The following is a 13,597-nucleotide window of genomic DNA, read 5'->3' as shown; positions in this document are numbered from 1 at the left end:
ATTTATTCATTTGACAGAGGGAGAGAGAGCACAAGCAGGGGGGAGAGGCAGAGGGAGAGGGAGAAGCAGACTCCCCGCTGAGCAGGGAGCCCAATGTGGGGCTCCATCCCAGGAGCCTGGGATCATGACCTGAGCCGAAGGCAGACGCTTAACCGACTGAGCCCCCCAGGTGCCTCCTGAGTAACACTTTTGTGTTGTGATAAGTAGATGTATGGTGAGGTGTCCTTGATAGACTGTGCTTGTCAGCTCCTCCCTAAGCCCCAAGGTTCCCCATCACCGGATACTTTGGCTACACATCTTCGTGACTATTTACAGCACAGTGTGTTCCTACCACTTATCTAATATCTTTGTCTTTGTATACAGAAATGAAGCAAATGAATCTCATCACTGGAAAACAGCGCTTAATAAAAAGAGCCCCCTTTTCTATCAGTGCTTTCAGGTATTGTAAAGAGACTAGGGGTAGAAAGAGTGGGCTTTTCTCCTCTTTCTTAGTATTTGACAGAGGAACAAGTAGACTGAAAATGTTTGGGTAGGTTATTTCATGATCTTGATATTGCTCTTTTTGTTACTGAATTTCACAATAGTTGATGAACTAACAATATGATTATTTTCTGCCCTTGTTTCCTTTCCTATTGTCCTCTTCATTTCCTCTTATATGTTTACATGTTTTCGTTTCTTTAGGACAGTTACAGAATGCAACATGGTCTCTGCTGTAAGTCCTTGAAATAGCTTACTGAATGAAGTAGGTTTGAATTAACTTGCAAATACTCTGACAGAACCACCCAGTTATGTGGACCATAAATCCTAGGCAATTGCCCATTTTGTCTCTGCCTCCACTTATCCCCATTGGGTGACTCCTGGGAGTGATTTCAAATCTGTCGTGACCAAAGGAGGCCTACAGGAGGTGGGAGAGCGGTGGGCCAACAGCATGGCTCTCTGCTCCTGGGGCTGGTTGCACATCTTCCTTTTTGCTCTCTCTGGCTATTCACAGTCTGAAAAGAGAGGCATAGATGTCAAAAGAGAATACATATTTATTATTAATGTGAATGAAAGTGAAGGGGAAAATCTTAGAGCATACCTCCCACTTTCTGCCCAAGTGAATGAATATTGAAATTCCTGCTGTTGAAAGAATGTAGAATTAATCAGGAAAAAAAAAAATGCCGGCATGTGAATTAGTATCTTTGCTCTTCCCAAAGAGATACTTTGAAAGAATTAGAGTAAGGAAAGAAATGCTTTAAGTTTCTTTCTTTTTTTTCTTTCTTGATCTTTATTGACCTAATGTCACCTTTGTTACTAGGTATTTTTTTTTTTATGCTTTAAGTTTCTATCAGTTTGTTTCTTAAGACCTTTGGCTTATATTTTAGCATCATGATTTAGAAGTTATTCAAGTCCTTATATAATGAATGCCCTAGTACTTCTATGGAATGTGGAGAATATATTATTTTCTTATCAGCCACATCATATCTTTATTCTTGAGTACAAGGAATATAATAAAGAAATTACTTAGCTTGCAAGAGTGTGCAGTCTGGGAGAAAAATGAGATACAATCATGGAAAATGTGAATGTAATTGTATGTTATTATTGCTGGTGTACTTTGGTGGGGAGAAGCAGCACATTGTGGGGTCGAGCACTTTGTTCTGTCACAGACTATCGAGACCATAGAACAAAGACAGGAGAGGTAGAGAATAATCAGAATGGAAGACAAGAAGCAAGATAATGACAGAGGAGGAACAGTTATGTAGGCTACAGTAGAGTGAGGCCAGTAAGTGAGCACTGACAGGGATATATTTATTTATGGCAGGGATATATCGAGCATGTATTACATGCAAGGTGAATGGTTAACATTTCCTACTGGCAAGGAAGTTACAATTAATTAAGGCTACGGGCTCGTTAAAAATTAGGAAAAAAAAAATTTTCCGAGGGTAAAAGTAAAAATTTGCCTGAAGTATCTTTTGTTTTCACAAAACAAAACAAAACCCCCCAAAACAAACAAGAAAAACAACAAGAAGAACAAAACAAAAACAAAAACAAACACTGGGAAAAGTACTGGTGCTCTTATCATCAAAGGCTTATCTCTGTAATATCTGAATCTCTAAGTAGAAAACCCACAACCCATTAGAAACATATGATAATATGAGAACTACATAATAAGAGAACTACAAATTATACCAGACCATTTTTTACTATCAAACTGTCAGAAATTCAAAAGTTTGAATTTTAATAAGAGAACTACAAATTATACCAGACTATTTTTTACTATCGAACTGTCAGAAATTCAAAAGTTTGATAACACGCCATTTTGGAGAGATTGTTGGGAAATGGGAATTCTCTCCATTTCTGGTGGTAATATTAACGAGTACAGCCTTCAAAGAGGGCATTTGGGCAGTATCTGTCAGAATCCGAAATAAATATGTTCTTTGACCCAGGAATCCCATTTCAAGGATGTTATCCTACAGATACACTAGTAGGTGTGTAAAATGGAAAAAGGATAACCTTGTTGTTGTGCAGCATTCTTAACAGTAGCAAAAAGCCAAAAACAAGCTAAATATCATCAACAAGGGACCTGTTACATAAATGATGGTATATCTGCACCATAGAATTCTATGCACCTGCAAAATAGATTGCACTCATTCATTTAACCACTATGTATGGAGTGTTTACCATGGGCCAGATTCTGTGGTAGGTACTTCTGTATCAGTACTTTCTGTAGTACTGGAAAATGTCTGGAAAACTACCCCAAAGTCTAAAAAGCCTGATCACTTGGAGTTGGGGCAAGAGGTGACAAATGAAGAGGGAAGGAAACTGTTCACTGTCTGCTTCTTTATATGTATTCATTTTTAAAACATATGATTGTAGGATCTTTTCAGAAATTATAATGAGCTTTAAAAAGGAAGCTAAAGACAAGCTGGAAATTATGGCTTTCTTCCAGTAACCTCCAGTCTCCAGAGGATTAGTATGTCCTTCTCAGCCTTTTGCCATGAAGCCCTCCAACTTAGTATCTTTTTCTGTGTTCATATCCAGTGGCTTCAACGCAGTGGGCAGGTTTTCAAAGTTTCATTGGCCGCACTAGGTGAATTACCACAGGCTGTGTATGGGGAATAGAGGGCAGTAAACAGAGAAGAGTTTAGGTTTGAGTTAGAGCTTGAAGGACATTGAACATATGGCTGAGGGTTTGGATTTTATTTGATAGGCAGTATCTGTTAAAGAAGATTGTTTTTTTTTATCAAGAATTTGGTTTTCTTCTTGGAAATTCCTTTCCTTTATCTAAAATCCTCCTTACATTTTAAAAAATTTCTGGCAATTTTAAGAAAGACATGATGGAATTAAACAACCGTTTTTTAAATGTTGATGTTATTCGAGATTGTCTGTTTTCCATCAAAGTTGTCAGTTCAGCACCCAAAAGGCAGCACACAGGAGACACTGAGTAAATATTTGAAAATAAAGAACTGAGGGCTTCAATTAATTGCGTTTGTCACAATATCCCAAACATGAAAATTCAGCTTTGGAGAAAAGGCGAAATTAAATCATCGACCATAATTATCATCAGTTTCTAATACTGTGTTGTGTCTTTTGCCATTTAAAGTTACATCTGTGAAAATGAGGCCATCCCCATGCCCCCACACTGGGAGAATGTGAACACCGACGTGCCCTATCAGGTAAGAGCGGGGCTGGCCAGCCGCCCTGTGCATGAGCGGAAGGGGCCCCAGTAAAACTATGCAAACTTCTTTTTCCAGCTGGTTCCTTTGCACAGTCAAACACACGAGTATAACGAAGTTGCCAGTCTCTTTGGGAAAACAATGGACCGCGGCAGAATTAAAAGAATTCAGAGAATTCAAAACCTGGACTTGTGGGAGTTCTTTTGCAGGTGAGGCAGCGTCTGACCCGAGCCCTCTCTGTAGCCTCTATGGCTTCTGGAGTCTTGGAGAAGGCGAAGCATGGATGTTGACCCATGTTGTCTTTTGGCTTTGTCGTGCCAATTGTGTGTCCCAGCGCTTCACCTCAGCGTGCTCTCCAGGGGCCGGGGTGAGGGCTGGTGACAGCCACCCTGGAGGTTAAGGCCATCCTGGCTTACGGGCACTGTGGCTTTTGAGGTGCAGAGCTATGCGTCGTGGCTACAGATGGCAATAGGAGGGAGTCGAGGAAACTGTTTAGCTTTGTTGGCATGGCTTTGGTGGCACAGCCCTATATGTGGAATTAGAAGTCTCTGGAAACAATTGTTGAATTTTCTGAAAAAGTGATTCCACCATCTTGCCTGTAGTCATTTGCTTGTTTTGTTTTGGAGGACATTGTGAAACACACCTTCAAATGTCCTGCTAGGCCCAGTGTATGTAGCAGATTTAAAATCTCAGTTGACTACTTAATTTAGGTTGGAAACCACCTGTTGGATTGCTCAGTATGCATTTACTCTAAAAATAAATCTCGTTACAAAAAACATAAAGGTATTGTCCAAATTAACCTTTTGTGGCTGTATTTTTTAATAACAAATATTACTTAAAATAATGGCTTCCTGAAGCATTTTTATTAAATTTATGATGATATGTAATTTCTAATTTTTTAAAATATAGCAGACCTTTTTTAAAAATGTATTTATCTTAGAGACAGAGAGAGCACGTGCCCACACATACCCACAAGTCGCGGGGGAGAGGCAGAGGGAGGAAATCTTCAAGCAGATTCCCGGCTGAACACGGAGCCCCATGTGGGGCTCTGTCTCAGGACCCATGAGATCAAGACCTGAGCCTAAATCATCAGTAGGTTGCTTACCTGTCTGAGCTACCCAGGTGCCCCTAAATATGAGCAGACTTTTAATATTTACTCAGGAAAATGGGCGCCTGGGTGGCTCAGCCAGTTAAGCGACTGCCTTCAGCTCAGGTCATGATCCCAGGGTCCTGGGATCGAGCCCTGCATCGGGATCGAGCCCCGTCTCGGGCTCCGGCCCCGCATCAGGCTCCCTGCTCGGCAGGAAGCCTGCTTCTCCCTCCCCCACTTGTGTTCCCTCTCTCGCTGTGTCTCTCTCTGTCAATTAAATAAAGAAAATCTTGAAGAAAAAAAAGAAAAGAAAATTTCAAATAATAGAGTCTAATATAGTGAATATAATGCAGAATATAATGTATCCATCATCCTGACTTAACATGTTAGGATTTACCTCACATAATATATCCTCTTTATTTCTATTACTGTTGGTTGCTGAAGTATTTCAAAGCCGTAACTCATTTCATTCCCATATCCTTGAAAATTGGGCCGACTTTTGTTTGGTAATGATACGTGGAATTCTTTCATGCTTCTGATAAGTAGTAATACGGCCTGAGTATATTCCTGGTTTTATTGTCATAATAGTTTATGGTAAGATAAGGGGTTTTCAGTGTGTATTCTTTTCAGTCTTGAGCCTTTGAACCAAGCCAACTTTTATTTCTGACACTATGAGTTTAACTGAATTTAGAAGGTTTATTGGGTTCTTGTTAGATGATTCTTTTGTTGAGGAGGATTGAGGCTTCTCTTCCCTTTAACTTTATTCTCTCAGTGAATAAAGTGAGATTTTCTAAAATGGTCTGAGGAAAACTTAATTCATTATTCTTAATCAGGCCTCTGAAGTGGAGTTCAATTATATTTGAACTCATAATTTGAGTTGTCTCTGTTCAATTCTAGTGGTAAAATGTACCATTGAATCCCCATGTGTAAAATTGTATACAAAGGATTTTACTGGAAATGGTTTCACTCTGTCAGTGCCCTTCATGATTTTATGTACTGTTGGTCTATAGAAATCTGTGATGGCAAATGAACCTGTCACCTGCACTGACAGTAGAAAATATGGGGTCTCATTGTAAGGACAGCCTGTTATTTTGACATCTCCACGAAGAACTACAATCCTAGTCATTCTTATCATCATGTAACCTTTGACTCACTGTACAGGCGGTGAGGCCCACGGGAGTCCCTCAGGCATCCGTTTCCATTTTGCCCAGGCCTTTTTTACTTCTCTCCCTTCTTCCAAGAAATATGTTGTAGCACCTGCTTCGTGACAGGCACTATTCTAGGCACACTTGGGACCTAACAGTTTATAGGACCATAACTTGAGCAAGGAGCCAGGCAATTGCACCACAAAATGAAAATAAAAATTAAGATGAATGACTAGAGAAGAAGGTAGAAAGGTAGTGAAGCGGTTGAGCATGCAGGAGTTTGTAGTAGAACCATTGGAATGGTTGTGTGATTTTCTTCAGTAGCCTTACTTGAGTTGGATTGATTTGGAGTTGAGGTCAGAGAGTTAGCAGGAGCAGGCCATACAGGGCCTTATAAATCAAACTGAAGGGTTTGGATTTTTTTCCTGGACAGTGGCAATCCATTATAGAACTTGAAGCAAGAGAATGCTCAATCCAATTTACATTTTAGAAAAATAATGTTATCAGGCTATACTGTGGAGAAGGTGTTTAAATCAGTGGTTCTCGATTAGGAGTGATTTTACCCACCAGGGGATATTTGGCAATGACTGGAGATGATTTTTAATTGTCATGTGGTTGGATGGGGTAATTAAGACTGGTATCAACTGGGTAGAAGTCGGGTGCAAAACGTCCTACAGTGTATAAGACAACCTCTCACAACAGTTAGTTAGCCCAAAATGGCAATAGTGTGAAGGTTGAGAAACATTGGTTTAAAGGAGTCACATTTAGAAGCAGGGAGACCAGTTTAGGAGATTGTTTCAGTAATTAAACTGAGACATATTGGGTGGCCTGAACCAAAGTGGCATCTGCTGTGTCGGAATGAAGAGGATGGGTTTGAGATATTAAGGATGTAGAATGATGATTTAATGCGTTCAGTGGTGTGAGTAAGGAGACGGGAAAGATACCTCCAGAGTTTCTGACTCATTTCGGTTGACTAAGGGAATATGGGCAGGAACAGATTTTGGTCTTTGTCTTTAGGGAGGATGGGGAGGAAGTAATAGTTGATACATGTGTCATGACTCAGGAGAGTGGTGTAGATTAGAAATAAAGGTTTTGGAATTATCAGAAAATGTGAAGTAGTAGAAGCCATAGAATTGAAAAGATGACCAGGGAGTGTAGGTAGATTAAAAAGAGGACCAAGGACTGAACTCTGCAAGGGATGGATAGAGAAAAACTCAAGGCAGAAACTGAGAAGTAACAACCACAGAAAGTGGAAGAAAACCAAAAGAAGATAGAGTCACAGAAACCAAAGGAAGAAAGTGGTTTAAGCATGTAGGTGTTGTATGTGACCCTGATCCTCAGGGTCATATACAAAAGAGATGCCAAGTAAGATGATATTGAATATGTCCTTCGGGTTTTGTGACAAGAAGGTCATTGGTACCCTTGATGAGAGCCATGTTGGTGGATGCTGTATTGTATATACAGCAAATGTTGGCAGCTCTTCCGAGAAGCTTGGCAGTAAAGAGAAAGAAGGAATGTGAGAAGATGGGTACTGTGGAGTTGGGAAGGGTGTCTTTGTTTTGTTTTGTTACAATTTTTGAATTTGAAGATGGGAGGGACCTGAGCATGTGTAAATTGCAGTAGGAAAGAACCCAGGGAGGGAGAGTTTAAAGTGCAAGAGAAAGGGAAAGGGTAATTGATGCATTAAGACTTCTAAAGAGGTGTGATAGGGTGGAATTCAGAGAATATATTACAGTATACAGAAGGAGCTAGACAAGGGTGGTCCAGTCATGTTTATAGGTAAGTAGAGGTAGGGGATGAAGAGGGGTTACGTTATGGAGTTCCTTCCTGAAACTTTACGTGTCTTTGGTGAAATAAGAAGTGAAGCAGCCTACAGAGAGTGAAGGGTTAGGGAGGTGTAGATAAGAGGGAGAGAGGGGGAAAGTGGAGATTTGGAATGTCCAATGTGGAAAATGGGAGAGAAAGAACTAACTTGGGAACCATAGGATTTCCATCAGTGTTGAGGGCTTAGCTGATGTCAGAATATGTGAATTTGGAGTGGAAACCTGGGGATGTTCTATGACTTATTTCAGCAGTCCATATTTAATAGCAGAGAGTGGGGGTGGTTGGATTGACCCAGGGTTGGGAAGGATGAGGCAGTAAGGAATTAAGAGCAGGGAAAGCTGCTATCTCATAAAGAATGTGGATTTAGATGACAGGTTCTCAGCCCTGGCCACCTATCAGAATCACCTGCAGAGCTCTTTAACTCATGGCAATGTCTATCACCCATCCCAGGTCTACTGAATCAGAACTTCTGCATTCTGATACCTTTATCTTTAACAAGTTCTGCAAGTGATTCTGATGCTCAGCCAGGATGAACAACCACTGGTCTGAACCTAGGCGAATTTACTGGAGCACAAAGTTACTCCTGTTGCAATTTAGGGCAAGTGGCAACTTAGTCCTTTTGGCACCCTAGTCCCTGAGAGTGTGGGTAATTTTAAGATATCTTTGAGAAGAGGGTGCTGGAGTATTTTCCAGAAGTTCAGAAATGACTGTGGGGTTGGACCAAGGTGGGCAGGGTCATGAAGAATTTAGTGTAGTTTGAATCCTGTGATGTTCCCCAAAGGTTTAGCTGCAGCCCAAGAGGTCTTGGAGCTCAATGTTAGCCTTTCTGGAACCCCAAGCTCACAGTATGTCACGAATCTCCACATTTCATGGGTGCTTTAGTACTTGGCACTAGAACAAACTATAATGTGGAGATGCAAAGCTTTGCCTACCCCATCCCACTCTGCCTTCAACTGGGATATATGGCACGTCCAATCCAGTGACTGAGCAGATTTTCAGTGCCCACACTACGAGAGACTCAGGTGAATTTTCAAACCAGAAATTATCCTAATCTGTGCCTAAGAAGTATAATGAGTGAATATGCTGATTTTAGAGTGGATTCTAGTCATTACAGACAGTGAAGCTTGACCTTAGGAAGATGTATACTAAAATATTTACTTGGAAAAAACAGTATGGATTCACTAATGCCCAGCTAAATAAGAGGATTACCATAGTGGTAGATGACCAAGGCCCTGGACAGTATAACTTGGTTTCTACAAAGTGGTTGATAGACGTTCTCGTACTGGAGGCAAGATAGAGAAATGTATGCCGGGTGATAGTTCAAAGAGAAAAATTAATACCCAGTTAAAAGTCTTGGGCTGAGAGCAACTTGAGTGGCATGCTTGCTTTCTTCTTGAGCCCTTCAACATTTTTATCAGTAATTTGGATGAAAATGTTGAGGGCTTGCTTATCACACTTGTGAAAGATTTAACATGCGACGGGGTAGCTTAGTTGTCATGTGAATGAATCACGAGTTAGAAAGACCTTGGAAGATTGAAACAGTCAAAACAAATTTGATTATCTTTTTTTTTTTTAAAGATTTTTTTCCCTTCCTTGGAACAGCAACATATGTGCATTGTAAATAAATAAATAAATGAATAGATAAATAATCAGACTGTACCTAAAGGTCTAAAAAAGAAAGTCAGCAAATTTGTTCTTAGTGAAAACATGCTGGATTTTTCTGAAGAACGTATTCGTTTAATGCACACCCTTCTAACCTCATGCTTAATGGTCCGAAAGACTGTCACCAGTAGACCAAAGCATATATGTTTAAGTTTATTTGTTTTTTTTAAGATTTTATTTAATTATTTGACAGAGAGAGAGACAGCGAGAGAGAGAACACAAGCAGGGGGAGTGGGAGAGGGAGAAGCAGGCTTCCCACGGAGCAGGGAGCCTGATGCAAGGCTCGATCCCAGGACCCTGGGATCACAACCTGAGCTGAAGGCAGACGCTTAACCACTGAGCCACCCAGGCACCCCATGTTTAAGTTTTGGTACATATTGCCAAATGACTCTTGGGAAAGACCATTTCCATTTCTCTCATTTAAATGCAGCTGTCATTCCCCCACAAAGTCACTAAGCTGCATGTTGTTTATAAATGATGCATTTTTTAAAAATTGCTTTTCAAGATAAAGTGTAATTGAAATCAATCTACTACATTAGGTCTATACATCAGTTGTACAAATACAGCCAGCCAAAAAGAGGTCTGTTTGAGAAAGTCTTGGGGATTTGGAGTGACTACGAAGTGATGCTGCTGGTGAGCCAGGAGAGCCAGTGCTGGCTGATGATATCTGGACTCTGCTTCTGTTTCTTACTGACATTTATAAATTAGAAGATACCCAGCAGATTCTTGGCAACTAAAGGCTGTCTGGGAAAGAAAAAGGCCTGAAATCTATGCTATATGAAGCTGTTTTCAGTTTGTTTTTTACGGTTACGATCAGTCCTGCATTGAATATCTTTTTATGGGTAAGAAGAGATTTGTCCATTGGGAAGTGGGTTGAAGTGGATGGCTTAATGTTCCTCTCAACTCTAAGATACAAAATTCAGTTCAATCCAACCAACATTTTCTAGTCTCTGGAGATAAAAAGATTAGGGCATGGTCCCTGCTGAAGGAGTTCACTATTTAAAATGGAATGGGAAGAAATCAGAGAGGGAGACAAACCATGAGACTCTCGACTCCGGGAAACAAACTGAGGGTTGTGGAAAGGGAGGTGGGTGGGGGATGGGGTAACTGGGTGATGGGCATTAAGGAGGGCACGTGATGTGATGAGCACCGGGTGCTATACTCAACTAATGAATCATTGAACGTTATATCAAAAACTAATGATGTACTATACCTTGTTGAATTGAATTTAAAATTGAATTTAAATTGAATTGAATTTAAAAAAAAGGAAAGAGAAAAAATAAAGACTGTGAACTTTATATTATTTGTTTTTAGTGTCACTTTTAGGCATCTGTAAAGCTTGGCTGGTTTAGGCAATCAGTTACCTTTACTATGATGGGGCGTCATCTGGGATGGCTATAGTTTTTGGTATAATTTTCAACCTTAAGTCTCAGTTGTAACTAATAATTTTTGGTAAGATGATTATGTGTCCAAGAGCCTTTGAGATTATTTCTTTTCCAGAACTGCTTTGTCCACTTAAAGTGGATTAAGTTAAAGAAGTATTTTCTCTTTCACCCTTTCTATTGAACTTAGGTCTTCTGAAAACTAATAAATGCCACTAATGGTCTGTTTCTCTTTGTGTTCTGTGCCTATGTATATTGTGTTTTTAGGAAAAAGGCTCAGCTCAAGAAAAAAAGAGGCGTGCCTCAGATTAATGAACAAATGCTCTTTCATGGTACCAGCAGTGAATTTGTGGAAGCAATTTGCATTCATAACTTTGACTGGAGAATAAATGGTATACATGGTGCTCTCTTTGGGAAAGGTAATTATCAGAATTCCAGGTCTTGTTTGAGTCCTAGGAGAGAATCTCCTCTCTAGAGATAATTGTTTTATAATTCAGGAGTTTGATAGTCATTAAGTTAAAAGTTACTGTACTAGGTTCCTCACACACCCTCAGAATTTCTGAGCCACAGAAAAGCCACTTCCTGCAGGTACAAGGTAGAAGTAAGACTTTGACACCTCTACCAGATTAAATAGCTCCCCAAGTCCCAGTCATTCAAAAGGGACATCATGTCCAGATTAGCTAATTTTTGCATTATATTTAATTTCCATGTATAAATCCCTTCCTTGGATAAGCCTCTATAATAAACTGCTTTATGTCAAATATACAGAGAACTATAAAATGAATTGGTTACATTGTGGACAGGTCTAGGTATTAGTATTTTTTGTTCTGATTTTTAGAAAATGGTAGGCAAGAATATTAATGAGCAATAAGGAATATGGGGGAATTCCTCATCTTTTTTCTAATGTTGTGAAAGTCCAAGCTCTCCATTTTATGCCCATTATTCAAGGAAATTATGGTGAGAGATGAGGAGAAAAGATAGGAATAGGTGTTTATTTTTCTGGTCTTTATTTCTTACCTTATCTCCAGCAAGAGAGCTGGCTACTACTTAGGATTAAGACATGCTACATCTTCATAAAGTAGATTAATTTTTAAAATAATTACTGAAAAGGCCATCCCATTGATTTAACTGTATGGGGATGGGAAAATTGTTACCATAAATTCTGTCAGTATGGCATAATCTGAGACTTTGCGATTCATTTCCCAAATTTTTCAGAGTAAATATTGCCTTCACGATGTCAGTCTCCTAGGCCTACCCTTTTGGAAGAGTTGATGCTTTATTGAATTTTCAGATTTTGGTGATGAACCTGTGTGAAGTTGTTCTTCCGGAGTGCTCAGATATGAACAGCATGCACTCTTCGGAAGACTTTTCGTGGTTATGGGGTTCTATTATCTCCCAAAATATTCTTAACTTGTTACCCTGTAGCAGAGAAATGTGGTTTCTTGGGTTTTGAAGTAATCTCTGCAGACCAGTCATTCTCACTGGGCTCAGCAGAGAGCCGGTGGATGCTGGATGAGGGCCGCGGGCTGGGGAAGGCAGTGGAGGCAAGAAATGAGAAGGAGGCCCATGCAGCTAGAACTCAGCTCTCACCACATGTTTGGTCACAGAAACAGTTTTTCTCTGCCGTACATACTGGATTTCTTTGTAAGCTTCCTTTAGGAAACGGAAGTCTGGTCACTTCATTTTGGCGGGAATAGGGGAGGGTGTTGGTGGTGAGGAATGGGTTGTATAAACAATTTATCCATGGCTTTCTGTTCTCTCTCAGAGATCTATAGACGAGGAAATACCACATCTGTTTTCCTCAGACGATTCCATGTGCCCATTCCCCTAACAATTAGAGTGTTTTGCTTGTGTTTCATATGTTCTTCAGAGTAATCCTGGCTTTTTTTTTTTTTTTTTTTTGGTCCTTTTTGTTTAAGGAACCTATTTTGCTAGAGATGCTATTTACTCCAGTCGCTTCTGCAAAGACGACATAAAACATGGAAACACATTCCAAATTCATGGCATCAGCTTGCAACAGCGGCATCTGTTTAGAACGTATAAATCTATGTTTCTCGCTCGAGTGCTAATTGGAGATTACATAAACGGAGACTCCAAATACATGCGACCTCCTTCCAAAGACGGGAGCTATGTGAATTTATATGACAGCTGTGTGGATGATACCTGGGACCCAAAGATCTTTGTGGTGTTTGATGCCAACCAGATCTATCCTGAGTACTTAATAGACTTTTATTGATTTCATTTCCAAATCTCAGTGGTCAAGGAAGTTCTGTGCTTTTTTTGCAGGAAGATTTGCTCTTCTGTCATCTAGCCACTAAATGTTCACTATCTGATACTTTTGAAACAGATATGAAAAAAAAGTGGCCTCCATATAAAAAGACATACTGACTTTAAGGTTGGTTTTTTGTTGTTTTGTTTTTGTCCGTTGCTCGTAGTCTTGTTTGTTAAAGATTGATACGATACCATTGCCATTTTAACACAGAGGCAAAAGGTAGCACTCAAAACTGAATCAGCTAAGTCTCAATTAACATGATCATTCAGTCTGTAAAGTTTACGTGTGTGTTATATTTATTCATATATATATGTCCAAAAAATAAAAAAACAGACATAACTGTGTCCCTTCAGAGGAATTGATCCTTTGTAAATTGAATCCTGACATTATTATCCACCAATCAATACGTTGCCTTGTTGGTCTTCCAAAGTGGGGATTTAAAACCTCGAAGCAGGCTGAGTACCGTGGGAGAAATCAGAAATAAAAATGTTATTTACAGAGCTGCCAGACCAGCCAAAGGAGAGAGTCAAGGTAGAGTGTCCTGCTTCTGATTGCTCAGGGGAGTA

General features: G+C 39.9%; 1 protein-coding gene across 3 annotated transcripts in view; it reads left to right on the top strand.

The window, feature by feature from the left end:
• Positions 1-13,385, top strand: part of PARP11 (poly(ADP-ribose) polymerase family member 11) — a 41,702-nt gene extending 28,317 nt beyond the window's left edge. For 2 of the 3 annotated variants that reach the window (XM_028120957.2, XM_028120956.2), the window contains exons 5-9: positions 364-439; positions 3,584-3,656; positions 3,735-3,865; positions 11,027-11,178; positions 12,679-13,153. In XM_028120957.2, coding sequence (XP_027976758.2) covers positions 364-439; positions 3,584-3,656; positions 3,735-3,865; positions 11,027-11,178; positions 12,679-12,995 — 749 coding nt within the window. In that variant the 3' untranslated portion in view covers positions 12,996-13,153. Of the gene's footprint in view, positions 1-363; positions 440-3,583; positions 3,657-3,734; positions 3,866-11,026; positions 11,179-12,678 lie in introns of all 3 variants that reach the window. The other variant, XM_028120955.2, reaches the window with a different exon arrangement.
• The last annotated feature ends 212 nt before the right edge of the window (positions 13,386-13,597 follow it).

Source organism: Eumetopias jubatus, unplaced genomic scaffold, assembly GCF_037043125.1.
Source record: "Eumetopias jubatus isolate StellerSeaLion01/CBP00866 unplaced genomic scaffold, mEumJub1_p1.0 scaffold_8, whole genome shotgun sequence".
NCBI lineage: Eukaryota > Metazoa > Chordata > Mammalia > Carnivora > Otariidae > Eumetopias > Eumetopias jubatus.
This window is presented reverse-complemented; position numbering and strand designations above follow the sequence as displayed.